Raw genomic sequence first — 16,435 nt, 5'->3', positions numbered from 1 at the left:
TGTTTATTCTCCATTCATAGCTGCTAATTCCTAAATTCTGTTTGCGTTTTTTGACTGCCGGCACACACTGAGCCACAAATTTCTAAGTATTGTCCATGATGACACCTAGATCCTTTTCTGGGTGATAATTCCTGATATGGAGTACATCATCATGTAATTATAGCTTGGGTTCCTTTTCCCATGTGTATCACTTTTCTTGTCCACATTAAATTTCTCCTTGCATTTGGATGCCCAATCTCCCTGTCTCGCAAGGTGCTCCTGCAATTTCTCATAATCCATTTGTGATTTAAAAATTCGGAATAATCTTCTCGTTTGCAAATTTGATCTCCTCACTTGCTCATTTATATATTAAAAAGTACCAGTCCCAGTACACATCCTTCACTGAGAAAACTGATCATTAAGTCCTATGATCTGTTTCTTATCTTTGAGCAAGTTTGCAGTCCACAGTAGGACATTGCCTCCTATTTCATGACTTTTTAATTTTCTCTGAGTCTCTTATGAAGAATGTTATCAAAATGCATGTTTTCTGTATACCATTAAACCATGTCTTTCTGTGACTCTGTTCTTTAGAATAGTTTCTACAGTATTCCTGGCATTGAAATCAGGCTCACACTGGTCTATAGTTTCCAAGATTATCCCTGGAGCCCTTTTTAAAAATTGGCATTATATGGGTCACCTTCCAGTCCTCAGTACATTAGATGATTATAAAGAATGGTTACAGATTACTAGTAATATATCTGCATTTTCATTTTTGTTTCTCTTCTAAGTGCCCCTTTAACCCCTCAATCATCTAACAGTCCAGGCAACTCCCTCACAGACTTCCTGCTATGGATGTGTTTGAAAAAGCTTTTATTCTGAGTGTTTGCCTCTATGGCCAGTTTATATTCAAATTCACTTTTTGCTTGCTTTATCAGTGTTTTGCATCTAACTTGCCAGTACTTTTGCTTTTTCCTGTTTTCTTTACTTGGCACCTCTTTGCATTTTTTTGAAAGAAGTTATTTTGCTATAACAGTCTCTCACCTTCTCTTGTAGTCTCTCTTGTAGTCATGCTGGCAGTCGTTTGGCCTTCTTTCTGCCTTTTTTAATGTGTGAAATATATCTGGTCTGGGCTTTAAAAATTGTGTTTTTAAACAATGTCCATGCCTGATGTAAACTCTTAATTTTTGCAAATGTACCTTTTTTAGTTTTTTTTTTCTTTTTACCTTATTTTATCAGTCTTCCTTTTGAAAGTTAAACCAAGTCTGCTATGGTACCTAAAGTTTGAAGGATGGTCAATGAAACACCCATTTTTAAAAAGGGCTCTATAGCGGTGATACGGGAAACTACAGATCAGTGAGCCTGATGTCGGCACTGGACAAAATGGTGGTAGCTATTCTAAATTACAAAATTCCTGGCCATTTGGAAAGACAAACGGGGCAGAGCCAACATGGATTGAGCAAAGACAAAGTTAGCAAAATAAGTTAAGTGTGAGTTGGTTTATGTAGTGTTTAAGAGTGGAGGGAGTAGCCTGATGGATAGAGCAGCAGGCTATAAACCAGGATTCAAATCCCACTGCTCCTCCTTGTGACGTTGGGCAAGTCACTATACCCTCTGTTGCATCAAGTACAAACTTAGATTGTGAGCCCTTTAGGGACAGTAAAATACCTACAGTATCTGAATGTAATCCTCTTTGAAGTGCCAAAAAGAATGTAAATCAAATAAATAATGTATCTGGATTTTCAGAAAATGTTTGATAAAGTTCCTCATGAGAGACTCATCGGGAAATTAAAAAGACATGGGATAGGAGTCAGTATATTGTTGTGGATTTGAAGACACCAAGACTCCAACTATAGGGGGACAATGGCTTCAGCGATAATTTAGTGCTTTCCTATCACGTTGGAGACCCCAGCATCAGAATTACAAATACCTGCTTTTCCTCTTACTATCCATGAAACTGAATCTTTAGTGGTGGTCAGCAAACCAGACCTGTTAAAAATATTTTTGTAGATCCACTGACCTCGATAGTAGTTATAACAGATGCAAGTTCAGTGGGTTGGGAGTTTACTGTCAAAATCAGTATGTCCAGGGACCTTGGTTATGAAAAGAGGCCTTGTAGTCAGTCAGTCAACAGGTGAGAGACCAGGGCAATTCACTTGGCATTACTTCATTTCCAGCCTGTTCTGCTGAGAAAAGCAGTAAAGCTCCTTTGTGATAGTGGAACAGCAGTAGCAATTATACAAGCAAGCAGGAACTCAGTCAGGGGTCTCAGAAGAGATATCTTCTCTTTTCATGAACAGTAGACAATTTACTTCAAATTTCTGCACTGCAAATTGCAGGGGGAAAAGTGAAAGATTTTCTAAGCAAAAATCTAGATCCAGGAGAGTAGAGAATCGAAGAAGCCTTTCAGATGATAGTACAGAGAGAGAGCATTCTGCAGATAGACCAATAGCTACACAACAATGCCAAGGTGAAGCAGTTTTTCAGTCATTGCAAGTAGATTGGCATAGAGGGGTTAGATGCCCTTGCACAGGCTTGGCCAAAGAAAGATTTGATGTATGTCGTCCTACCATGGCCCTTGATAGGGTGCATTCTATGAAAATTGGAAAAGGAAAATGCTCAATTGATGCTAATTGCTCCAGATTGGCCAAGAAGACTCTGGAATACAGATGTGATGAGACTACAAGTTTCCACTGCAGTTTCCAGGAGTTTGAGGACTCCTCAATCAGGGTCCAATTTTAATGAAGAATCCTGCTCTGTTTTATCTTACAGCATGGCTCTTTAGAGGTAAAGGTTAGTAAAGAAAGGATACTTGCCCTCAGAAACATATGACTGGTGGCAGATAAAGACCAAATGATCAATCTAGTCTACCCAGCAATTTGCTTATTGTAGTAACTGCGGCTCCGTGCAATTTACCACCATGTGTAACTTGTACAGAGAAGTGATACTGACTTTACTAAAAATGAGAAAATGGTCTATTTAACATATATACATAGTGTTTTGAAATGTTTTCTAAGGATTCATGCATCTCACCCTGGCACTCGCAGATCTCAGTCATATTGACCTTTTTTGCAAAGAGGGTGTCAAAGGTCTAGCTCATAATACCCAAAGATTCAAATAGCCTGCCACAGAGTAAAAGGTCAATCAGTCATGTCTCATTCTGATATTGCATATTTTTTGAAAGAAGTAAAAATATGACCTCCATTCAAAACAGTAAATAACACACTGGAATCTGAATTTGGTATTAAGAGGAATAACAGCTCCTTTTGAGCCTTTAAAACAAGCATTCATCAAAGATCTTACATTGAGTACTTTTAGTGTCTATCACTTCTGCCAGACGAATATCTGAAACACAAGCTTTATCATGTAGAGATCAGTTTTTTAAAATTTAACTTACACACGGGCTGATACAGTAAAAAAACGCGGGAGAGCGGGCGAGCGCCCGCTCTCCCAGCGCATGCACAGGACACTCCTGGGTGCGCGATACAGTAAGTTAATGTATTTAAATTAGGCCCGGCGGTAAAAAGAGGCGCTAGGGACACGCTAGTGTCCCTAGCGCCTCTTTTTGGGCAGGAGCGGCGGCTGTCAGCGGGTTTGACAGCCAACGCTCAATTTTGCCGGCGTCGGTTCTCGAGCCCGCTGACAGCCATGGGCTTGGAAACCGGGCGCCGGCAAAATTGAGCGTCCGGTTTTCGGCCCGACAGCCGCAAGCCGAATTCAAAAAAATTTTTTTTTTTTTTACTTTTTTTACTCTTCGGGACCTCCGACTTAATATCGCCATGATATTAAGTCGGAGGGTGCACAGAAAAGCAGTTTTTACTGCTTTTCTGTGCACTTTCCCGGTGCAGGAAGAAATTAGCGCCGACCCAAAGGTCGGCGCTAATTTCTGAAAGTAAAATGTGCGGCTTAGCTGCACATTTTACTTACTGAATCGTGCGCGCATACCTAATAGGGCCATCAACATGCATTTGCATGTTGATGGCCCTATTAGGTGCCGCGGGTTGGACGCGCGTTTTCCTCCCCTTACTGAATAAGGGGTAAGGGAAAACGCGCGTCCAATTGCAGGCCTGACAGTTGCTAAAACTATGGTACCTTCCTTTTTGCCAAAGATAGTTTCATCTTTCCATATAAATCAATGCATTAACTTGTCAGCTTTTTCTAAAGAAGAATATCAGGAAAAGAAAAATCATTACGTTTTTAGATGTGCATTGTACTTTATTAAATATTGAGAATTTACAAATTCATTCCAGAAAACAGATAAGTTATTCATGTAGTTTGGGGGATAATGCAAAAGGGAAGCAGCATATAAAGCAGCAATAGCAAAATCATTAAAAGAAATTATTTCTTATGCTTACATTTTGAAAGGAAAACAGATTCCGGAAATAAAGCACACCCCAAGCCCATTCTTCCTCCCGGGCAGAGTTAAGTGTGGTAAATCCAGCAGATATTCTGGAGATGAAGTGCACTCACTGCCCATTCTTCCTCCCAGGAAGAGCAGTGTGGTAAATCCAGCAGATATTCTGGAGATGAAGTGCACTCACTGCCCATTCTTCCTCCCGGGCAGAGTTGAGTGTGGTAAATCCAGCAGATATTCTGGAGATGAAGTGCACTCACTGCCCATTCTTCCTCCCGGGCAGAGTTGAGTGTGGTAAATCCAGCAGATATTCTGGAGATGAAGTGCACTCACTGCTCATTCTTCCTCCCGGGCAGAGTTAAGTGTGGTAAATCCAGCAGAATTCTGGAGATGAAGTGCACTCACTGCCTATTCTACCTCCCGGGCAGAGTTGAGTGTGGTAAATCCAGCAAATATTCTGGAGATGAAGTGCACTCACTGCCGATTCTTCCTCCCGGGCAGAGTTGAGTGTGGTAAATCCAGCAGATATTCTGGAGATGAAGTGCACTCACTGCCTATTCTACCTCCCGGGCAGAGTTAAGTGTGGTAAATCCAGCAGAATTCTGGAGATGATTAGCACTCAATGCCCATTCTTCCTCCCGGGCAGAGTTAAGTGTGGTAAATCCAGCAGATACTCTGGAGATGAAGTGCACTCACTGCCTATTCTACCTCCCGGGCAGAGTTGAGTGTGGTAAATCCAGCAGATATTTGCATCGCAGCTACTTGGTTATCTCTACATACTTTCACAAAATACTATAGGTTGGATGTGTTCGCTATAGAAGACGCTGGTTATAGAGGAAGCATCTTAAAAATGGGATTAACATCCTCCCAACCTGATTAATTAGGCTTTGGTACCTCCCAATCGTTCTGGACTAGTGTAGCAGAAAAAAGCAAGGAAGAGAAAATTTAAACTTACCTGATAATTTTCTCTCTTTTATTTCTGCTACACCAGTCCAGAAAGCCTCCCAAAAACAAAACAAAAAGTTAGTTTAAAGGAAGGTTCAAAAGAAACTTCTTCTTAATCTATTAAAAAGTGTCTTATTTAAAAGATTTTTTAGTATAAGCTTTTACAGAGGAATTCTGGCCTTATTTGGTTCTGCTCCTAGTATAAGTATTAGTAGTGATGTCATATATGTAGAGAGAGATATAAAAACAAGCAAACCGCCTCCATTAGCTATGAGCGGGATAAATCCCAGTCATTGTGGACTGGCATAGCAGAAATAAAGGAAATACAGTGATCAGGAAAGTTACATTTTTTCATGTATGCGGGTAATTAGCATCTACTTGCGTGCATGCTGTTTTGTAAATGTTAACATATGCACGTTTTTTACTTTTCCATGCACTAAAAAAAAAGAAAATGGCAGTCAGAGCATTCCGGGGCACGGCCAACATTTACACACATAAGTTGGTATTTTAAAAGAAACTTATGTGCAATGGGCCTGATTTTCAAAAGCACTTTACCTGTGTAAGTGGGCTTTTGAAAATTGCTACAATAAATGCCATTGAATTGTCTATAGGATTTACTTGTGTAAGTGCACTTTATGTGAGTAAATTGTTTTTGAAAATTGCTACGATAATGTTACATTTACACGCATAATTCCTTTGAAAATTCACCTAATAGATTTGCCAACTTACTCATATTATATTACACCTACTCAGTATCTTACATAATAGATATCAAACATGTTTGTGTACTATTGGATGGGTAGGAGATCTGGGTAAACTGTAGGGAATCTTGATAACCTGGAGAAAGAATAGTTGAACTGATGGAGCAATTAGTAAAACTGGTAATTTCAATTATGTGCTCATGTTTTAAAATATATTGACTTATGCAAGGAAGTTCTACTTTATTTTCGTGCAGAAAATGTGTGCATTTTTAAAATAGGTAGGAAAAGTATGCGTTGAAATACTTGTTTTCAGTGCATTGAATGTATTCACGTGTAAGCATATATACATGCATATATTCCAGGGTAAAAGTATCCATATATTTTAATACACACATATGATATACAGGTTATTAAATACTATCATACATTTGCATGCTTATATGCTGCCACCTGCAGTTATTTTAAAAGTTATCCTCCCAGTTTTGAAATGTATGCTCGTAAGGGCAGATCCATGCCCAGTTCTGCCCTGAGAACACATCTGCTCAGTCTGGGTTAGCATACAGACACATAGGATATATATATATATAAGTACGTTTACCCACATATTAGGTAGGCAATTTTATAACAAGTCATTTCAATGAGGAAAACACAGTCTTCAGCCAGGCCTTTAATGCCAAACCCTTGAAAACATTAAAGAAACTGAGACTTGCTCCTACTGACCGCTAAGATGTGTTAGTCAAGCCTCTATAACCTTACTGCCTTACTGAAATGATATTTGTTTATGAAATTAGGAATTATTGTTGATAGTTTAATTATTCAAAAGTTAATGTTTGTTTTAAGATTTGATATTAATATTGATTTGTTTTCCAATTCATATGTTTAAAGTTCATCACTGCTGACTTCCTCTAATTTCAATCCCTAATATGCAACGTCTGTTGTGAACTGTTGCTCGTGATCTCTTATCATTGCTGTACCCCAACTTGAAAGAATTTCTTATACAAAAAGGGAGGTGATATGTATATAAACATGTGCATACCTGAAGGGTATTCACCAGGCAACCATACTGCCAACCAGTGGCTCAAAACACCTATTTTGTTTCTCTTCAAGTTGCTGAAAGGAGTAAGCTCACATGCACACACACCCAGTTACAGAGAGACAAACACCCTATATACAGGCAGATATAGAGAGAATACCCAGATAGACAGCACCCCACACCCAGACCGACAGAGAACGAAACAGATACCCAGACAGACACAGATGCCCAACACCCTGACAGATACAAAGACACACACATATACCACACCTAGACAGAAGACAGATACAAATAGAGAGGGGCATAGACACAACACAATCAAACACACACACCACATTCAGATACTGAGGTTATACACAGACGAAAGCACACCAGAGAAACACAGAGAGACACCACACCCAGACACATAGGCCATACACTAGAACAGTAATATACTATTGTAGCAATTTTCAAAAGCCATTTACATGTGTAAAGTGTACTTAAGTAGTAAATACAATGTCAATTTAATGGCATATATTGTAGCAATTTTCAAAAGTTCACTTACTCAAGGAAAGTGAATTTACATGTGTAAAATCCAATTTTAAGCATGTAAATGCTTTTAAAAAATAAGCCCCTTGTGTGCCAGTCCAAATTTTTCAGGAGCTAAGAAAATCTCCATCACACTCTGCCCAACTTTACTTCTTTTTTTTGTAACTTTTTTTTTTAGTTTTCACAAAATAGAAATATCATTAAAAATGAAACAAATCACAACACAACTGAAAATAACAAGCACAAAATGTTTTTAAAATGTTGGCTGCGCACCCCTGATAACTTCTGAAAATTAGTTGCCAATTATTTTAAGAGCACTGGTCTTCATAATCTTTGCAACTAAGATGACCTCATGCATGAGTGCTCAGTTCATGATTTGTTCATGCTTGATATGAAGGGATATATTTGTGTTTTACTTATACATATATGTATATGTGTATATATATTCACAAAAATATTAGGGAGAAATCAAATAACGTGAGTTAAAAAAAATAGCATCAAAGCAGCTGTAATTTATATTACTTATTCACCCCACACATATATACGTGGGTATGTCATATATATTTCTCAGAGGATGAGCAGAATGACAGTCCTCACATATGGATGACATTATCGGATGGAGCTCTGACACACAAAAACTTATGCTTCTAGAACTTTGACTGAGCCTATCTGAGCATGCTCAGCATGCATTATACCACACATCCCTGCAGAATCCCCTCAGTATCTTTTTTTTTTTTTCCATGAAGCCTCAAGTGTCACAGCTTACTTGAGTCTCTCATGCTTTCTCAAATTTCTAAGGAAGTTGTCTTTTTATCATCTGTTTCTTCTCATTTTTACAGTCATCGACGTGGGGTCCCTCGGGTTCTCCCTTTATCGTCTGTAGCCAGATTTTTAGGCTTTTTGGTAAGCTTACTTTCACAGTCATTTCCCCACGGGTGGTTTTGCCTGCCAGCCATCAAAGGCCACTGCCGTTGAGTTCAATTTTGCGTCCCTTTTGTTTCGAGTCGGCATGTCCGCCTCCGGTTTTAAGCTGTGCTCCCAGTGCTCGAGGACTATATCGATCACCGACCTCATTTTCAATGAATCCTCTGCCTGTAGGCATCGCACAATGTCCAGGGTTGCATCAAGTGCGCCCACATGATCCCTAAAGAGCATAAAATTTGGCTCGATAAAATGGTACACCTCTTCGGGCCAGAGAAGACCAGTCCATTCGCATCTGAGGTATCGGCATCGTGAGCCATCGACATTGGCAAGACCATCAATTCTGTCAACTTCGGTAACTGCTAGGGGCACCAAAGACAGACTATCGTCTGGCTCCCACAGGTCGAACATGTCTGGTTCATCATCTTTGGCCTTGGTACCAGGAATGGAATGATCCAAGCATTGAGGGAAGCAGAAGAAGCATCCGCATCTGTTCCCATCTATGTATAGTGCTGGGCACGGGTATGCACTAGCTCCTGCTGTGATGACCCTGAAGCATCCCCATGTTGAGAAGAGCCAAGCCTTCATCGATACCCAGAGTTTGTGATGGTATTTGCTGGCTCCGGTGCCTGCCACCGATCTGCCTCTTGGTTCCAAAGAGGATGTGGCTACACCTCCTGGCTCCCAGTCAGTCTTGGCAAGGGCGCTGTTTGAGGAGGAGCTGGAGAGGAGATCCTCGTGGTGCCTTTTTGGCCCTGACAGGCCTAGTTTCTTCTTCTGTGGGACCTGTTGATCAGACCCCTCATCTGGCTGGGGACTGCGCCTGATCTGCTCACGCAGAATCATGGGACCCTGCGCCAGCTGAACTTCTGGGCATTGGCCCTAACAGCTTGGATGTTGAGCACCTAGTCCTTCAGCCCTTGGCCCTCTCAGGCGGTGTCTCCCAGGTGTTGGTGGCCTCTAGGAAACCTTCCACCAGAAAGTCCTACAGCTTGTGTGGGGCAGAGCTTGGATCCATTCACATGCCCTCTTCACCAGCTATTGGACTACTTGACACCTTTCTGAGTCTGGGCTTCAAACCAGCTCAGTCAGGGTCCATCTCAGCGCTGTGAGTGCATACCATCAAGGTGTCGCTGGTACACCCGTATTGATGCAACCTTTAGTGGGTCGCTTTATGAGGGGCTTGTTCCAGCTGAAACTCCCTATTCGGCCCCCTGTTGCATCTTGGGACCTCAACATTATCCTGGCATGGCTCATGTGTCCTCCCTTTGAGCCGCTGCGTTCCTGCGACACAAAGTTCCTCACCTGGAAAGTGATATTCCTGGTGGCGATTGCTTCGACCCATAGGGTCAGTGAGCTTCAGGCCTTGGTTACGTATCCGCCATACACGAGGTTTTTCCATGATCATGTGGTCATGAGTACGCACCCCAGATTTCTGTTTTTTCCTCCTTAATCAGTCCATCGTTTTACCAATCTTCTTTCCGAGGCCTTATTCCCACCCAGGGGAACGGGCTCTTCATACTTTGGACTGCAAGAGGGCCTTGACTTTCAGTTTAGATCACACAGACAGTCACGGGCAGTCCACTCAGCTCTTTGTGTCCTTCGATACCAATAAGCTGGAAGTGGTGGTGGATAAACAGACTTTATCCAACTGGCTGGCGGATTGCATCGCCTTCTGCTACGCGCAAGCTGGCCTTCTGCTGGCCGACAGAGTTAAAGCTCACTCTGTGAGAGTCATGGTGACCGGTGGCTCATCTGCGAGCAGTCCCCGTCAGAATTTGCCAGGCCAGAACGTGGAGTTCTCTTCACACGTTTGCATCTCACTATTGCCTGGACAGTGCTTTTGGTCAATCCATCCTGCACAATCTGTTCCAGACCTGAACCCAACTCTTCTTGGCTAGTATCCCTGGTGGGAACCAGGCAGTCCCCAGCCGACCAATAGCACCACAGTTGTGGTTATGCCCGTTGGCACTATGTTCGGTAACTGTTGGTCTCTCCTGCTAACGGGGACAGCCTGCAGCTTGGTACTCACCCACTTGTGAGGACTACCAACCTGCTTGTCCTAGGAGAAAGCGCAGTTGCTTACCTTAACAGGTGTTCTCCTAGGAATCCCACCTGCCTCCCTGCGGAGTTGGGTTCTCCTTCTGGTTTGTTTTATTATTTTTTCGTTTGTATTTTTTCTATGTTACGAGACAGAAGGGGGACCTCATGCGGATAGTGGCATGCTAGGCATGCTCATGGTGCTGGTCAAAGCTTCTAGAAATTTTGACACAAGATTTCCATGCCAGGCTGCATCAGATGATGTCACCGACTTATGAGGACGAACATCCTGCTGTCCTAGGAGAACACCTGTTACAGGTAAGAATCTGTGCTTTCCATCTATCATTCACATTGCATTACTGTTTGGATAGGGATGGCAGACGCAACAGTAGGTTTGGCCAATCTGTCCTTCAGAACTTGTTTGAAATTTAGAACCCAACTCTGTTCTCACTTTAGAGCCTGTTCTTTCTGTTCAGGCTGCCCCCGCCCCCTTGTTACCAACAAGACTAGTTGTTGTGCCCTTTGTGGCACTTATTTTGGTGTTTTGTTGGTCCTATTTTATATTGGGGGGGGGGGGGGTAACCTGTAGCTAGGTATTCACCCATGTGTGATGACTACCATCTTGCTTGTCCTCAGCGAAGGCAGAGTTGCTTACCTGTAACAGGTGTTCTCAGAGGACAGCAGGATATCAGTCTTCATGAAACCTGCCTGCCACGCTGCGGAGTTGGGTTTCCACTTTGTAGGTTTTGTTGTTGTTTTAATTTTTCATTCCTCAATTCTATGTTATAAGACTAAGGGGACCCCGTGAGGATACATGGTATAATGCATGACTTGCATGCTCAGAGAGAGGCTCAGCTATAGTTCTAGAAACTTTAACATATGTTTTCTGTGCCGGGGTTCGATCCAATGATGTCTCTCATATATAAGAACTGACATCTTGTTGTCCTCGGAGAACACCTGTTACAGGAAAGCAATTCTGCTATGCATACACACACACAGGAATGGTAACTTTTAAACGTGCATGTGCACACTTTTGCCAATTCGCGTCCAGACACAAATCCATTTTATAACATGCGCGAGCTGGATGTGCCTATATGTGCTCTCAATTTTAAATGGGTTATGTGCATAAATCCCACATCTGCCGCATAAGTGGCGGAATTTTCCAAGGGACAAATGCAGACACCATAGGTTGATTTCCCAGTTTGTTTCCAGTTCTCCCAGATAAGGGCTAGGACTTCCTAACCCCTAGTTAAATTACCCTTAAAACCCCGCTAACCTTCCTATTTTTTGTTTTAATACTTATACGCCATCCATCGCGGCAGGGGACGCTGGCGCGTGCCTCTGCGTATAAGTCTTTACGCACACATCTTTTGGCCTTCCAAGACCGCGCCCATCTTCCCCCACTTTTAGAAACGTTTGGCTTGTGCGCATCCTTTGGGCGGCTTTTAAATTCCACTTGGTGCATGCCCGCCCAACTTGTGCAGGGGAGCCACAGGTCTTTTAAAATTCACCTTAATATGTGTACAACGCAAGTGAGATTAATTTTGTCTAAGTGATTTATTGTGTGTGGATATTTAGACCTGGTTATGTCAGAAAATATAATTGGCTAGCAGCAGCATTACATGTTTGGCTACTTACCAGTAACAATTACACGATGTCCAACTCTCACAACAATCAACTATCCTTTTCAGCTCAAGTCCGAAACCTTGGAGTCATCCTAGACAAACAATTAAATCTAAAAAAATTCATTAATAATACCACAAAAGAAGGCTTCTTTAAACTACAAATCCTAAAACGGATTAGACCACTCCTCCGTTTCCAAGACTATCGTACAGTTCTTCAGGCAATTATCTTCTCAAAAATCGACTACTGTAATTCTCTTCTACTCGGCCTCCCGACTAATACCATTAAACCCTTACAAATGCTCCAAAACGCATCAGCAAGAATTCTATCCAAGACCAAAAAAAGAGAACATATTACACCTGTATTGAAAAATTTACACTGGCTCCCAATTAAATATAGAATCACATACAAAGTGTTAACTATCATTTATTTATTTATTTATTTATTTATTTATTTAAAGTCTCTTTTATACCGACATCCGTTCACACATCGCATCGGTTTACAATTAAACAGGAACAGTTGGGCAGAGCCCTTACAAATAACATAGAAATACAAGTTAACTTTTGGGCAGGGCCATTACATGTAACTGAGAACAATGAGGCTAAAACATACACAAATCCTACACAAATCCACAAATCCTACACAAATACACAAATCCTACACAAATACACAAAAAAACATACACAAATCCTACACAAATCCACAAATCATACACAAATCCATACACAACCTCATCCCTCTGGACCTCAATATACCTTTTCAACTGCACATACCATCCAGACCGGTAAGAACAGCATATAAAACTCTCTCTTCGCTCCACCCATCAAATCCTCTCTAAACAAAAGAGTTTTCTCCACAGCAGGCCCCGCAGAATGGAACTCCATACCACCAGAACTAAGGCAAGAACAATTCCCGAACACTTTCAAAAAGAGACTAAAAACCTGGCTATTCGAGCAAGCATTTGATTAAAGCCAAACAACTACTCGTTTCCTCATTTTAACATCCATCAGACTTATTTCCTCTCTTATCCTAGTTCACTCCCCTGTTGTAATGTAATTGCATTCTTATATGCTTGTTATTGTTTTAATGTAAACCGAAATGATATGTAACTTTGCTACATGAATTGCGATATATAAACATGTTAAATAAATAAATAAAATATCAGTAACAAAATTTAAATTAACTTCAGACATTAATTGTAGATGAGAAAATGTAAAAGTATGTAATGCATACAAACGTTACATAGAATATCACATAAATTGGTTGAATTAAAATACAGAACCTGATTTATTAATTTGAATATTTATATCAGTAAAATATTGATACATCCAGCCAATATTTAAACTGAATAACCATGGACTTTCAAATACCACTGACTTTAAAACACAATTCTATGAAGTCAGGTCATGTGATATGTATGTTTACATTTTTTAATGCTTGCTTTGTTTGTTAGGTTTAATTACTACAGAAGACAGGCGGGTTGGCACCACAAACCTGCACCTGGATGTGTCTGATGCTGTAAACGTCATGGTCTATGTTGGCATCCCAATAGGAGAAGGGACCCATGATGATGGTAAGAAACTTCTCCTTTCTTCAGGAGATTGCACTTTGATGGGGGAAAATTATTGAGCTTGGTATTTTTTTTTTTTAGATTTATATTCTGCTTTTTCCACTTTTTTTCAGCACTTCAAAGTGAATTATATTCAGATACTATAGGTATTAGGCTTACAATCTTAAGTTTGTATCTGAGGGAACAGAGGGTAAAGTGATTTGCCCAAGGTCACAAGGAGCGACAGTGGGACTTGAAGCCTGGTCTTCTGGTTCATAGCCACTGCTCTAACCACTAGGCTACTCCTCAACTATTTAAAGCCCTAGCCAAGTTCTCAGATATGATAGACTAGACAAGGCGGCTTTTTTTTTTTTTTTTTCATGGACACAGAAACACGATGGATATCCAATCTGGCCATCCAAACCCACTACTTAGCTGTATAATCCCTACCACTCCTTCAAGAGATGCTGTGCTTATCCCATGCAGATTCTGTTCATGCTTCTACCACCTCTGCTGGAAGGCTTTTCCATGCATCCACCGTCCTCTCCGTAAAGAAATATGTCTTTGAGTCTACCCTCTTTCAACATCATCCCATGACCCTGCATTCCAGAGCCTCCTTTATGTTGAGAGTCCTGCTTCCTGTGCATTAATACCTTGGAGGTGTTTGTGTCTGTATTACATCTCCTCTATCTCTAAATAAGTAGACATGTTTACATTAAGTCTGTCCCCATATGCTTTAGAATGAAGACCACAGACTATTTTAATAGCTTCCCTCTGGAGCGTCTCCATCCTGTTTATATCCTTTTGAAGGTGCGGTCTCTAGAATTGCATGCTAAATGAGGTCTCATGAGTGACTTATTGCCCCTGAATACAACCTCCTTTTTTTTCTGTTGGCAGTCCTCTCCCTGCGTCTACAAGCATCTTTCTGATTTCTGCTGCCACCTTATCCACCTGTTCGCCCATGTCAAGATCATTAAGAACATAAGAAATTGCTATGCTGGGTCAGACCAAGGGTCCATCAAGCCCAGCATCCTGTTTCCAACAGAGGCCAAATCAGGCCACAAGAACCTGGCAATTACCCAAACATTTAGAAGATCCCATGTTACTGATGCAATTAATAGCAGTGGCTATTCCCTAAGTAAACTTGATTAATAGCCGTTAATGGACTTCTCCTCCAAGAACTTATCCAAACCTTTTTTGCACCCAGCTACACTAACTGCACTAACCACATCCTCTCGCAACAAATTCCTGAGCTTAATTGTGCGTTGAGTGCAAAAAGAATTTTCTCCGATTAGTCTTAAATGTGCTACTTGCTAACTTCATGGAATGCCCCCTAGTCCTTCTATTATTCAAAAGTATAAATAAAGCTCTGGAATTTGTTGCCAGAGAAGGTAGTTAGTGCAGTTAGTGTAGCTGGGTTCAAAAAAGGTTTGGATAAGTTCCTTGGAGGAGAAGTCAATTAATGGCTATTAATCAATTATACTTAGGGAATAGCCACTGCTATTAATTGCATCAGTAGCATGGGTTCTTCTTAGTGTTTGGGTAATTGCCAGGTTCTTGTGGCCTGGTTTTTGGCCTCTGTTGGAAACAGGATGCTGGGCTTGATGGACCCTTGGTCTGACCCAGCATGGCAATTTCTTATGTTCTTATGATTCACATCTACTCATTCAAGACTTCTCATGATCTTAAAGACCTCTATCATATCCCCCCTCAGCCGTCTCTTCTCCAAGCTGAACAGCCCTAACCTCTTCAGCCTTTCCTCACAGGGGAGCTGTTCCATCCCCTTTATCATTTTGGTTGCCCTTCTCTGTACCTTCTCCATCGCAACTATATCTTTTTTGAGATGCGGTGACCAGAATTGTACACAGAATTCAAGGTGCGATGGAGTGATACAGAGGCATTAAGACATTTTCTGTTTTATTAACCATTCCCTTCCTAATAATTCCCAACATTCTGTTTGCTTTTTTGACTGCCGCAGCACACTGAGCCGACGATTTCAATGTGTTATCCACTATGATGCCTAGATCTTTTTCCTGGGTGGTAGCTTCTAATATGGAACCTAACATCGTGTAACTTCAGCATGGGTTATTTTTCCCCTATATGCAACACCTTGCACTTGTCCACACAGTCAACATGGATTTACCCAAGGGAAGTCTTGCCTAACAAATCTGCTTCATTTTTTTGAAGGAGTTAATAAACATGTGGATAAAGGTGAACTGGTAGATGTAGTGTATTTGGATTTTCAGAAGGCGTTTGACAAAGTCCCTCATGAGAGGCTTCTAAGAAAACTAAAAAGTCATGGGATAGGAGGCGATGTCCTTTCGTGGATTACCAACTGGTTAAAAGACAGGAAACAGAGAGTAGGATTAAATGGTCAATTTTCTCAGTGGAAAAGGGTAAACAGTGGACTGCCTCAGGGATCTGTACTTGGACCGGTGCTTTTCAATATATTTATAAATGATCTTGAAAGGAATAAGACGAGTGAGGTTATCAAATTTGCAGATGATACAAAATTATTCAGAGTAGTTAAATCACAAGTGGATTGTGATACATTACAGGAGGACCTTGCAAGACTGGAAGATTGGGCATCCAAATGGCAGATGAAATTTAATGTGGACAAGTGCAAGGTGTTGCATATAGGGAAAAATAACCCTTGCTGTAGTTACACGATGTTAGATTCCATATTAGGAGCTACCACCCAGGAAAAAAATCTAGGCATCATAGTGGATAATACTTTAAAATTGTTGGCTCAGTGTGTTGCGGCA

The 16,435-nt window shown here is 41.1% G+C and overlaps 1 protein-coding gene across 1 annotated transcript in view; it reads left to right on the top strand.

The window, feature by feature from the left end:
- The window catches only part of KDM3B (lysine demethylase 3B), a 278,360-nt gene that overhangs the window by 220,474 nt on the left and 41,451 nt on the right, over positions 1-16,435 (top strand). Inside the window, 1 exon segment of the mRNA XM_029583992.1 lies at positions 13,575-13,694. Coding sequence (XP_029439852.1) covers positions 13,575-13,694 — 120 coding nt within the window.

Source organism: Rhinatrema bivittatum, chromosome 18 (assembly GCF_901001135.1).
Source record: "Rhinatrema bivittatum chromosome 18, aRhiBiv1.1, whole genome shotgun sequence".
NCBI classification, from domain to species: domain Eukaryota; kingdom Metazoa; phylum Chordata; class Amphibia; order Gymnophiona; family Rhinatrematidae; genus Rhinatrema; species Rhinatrema bivittatum.
This window is presented reverse-complemented; position numbering and strand designations above follow the sequence as displayed.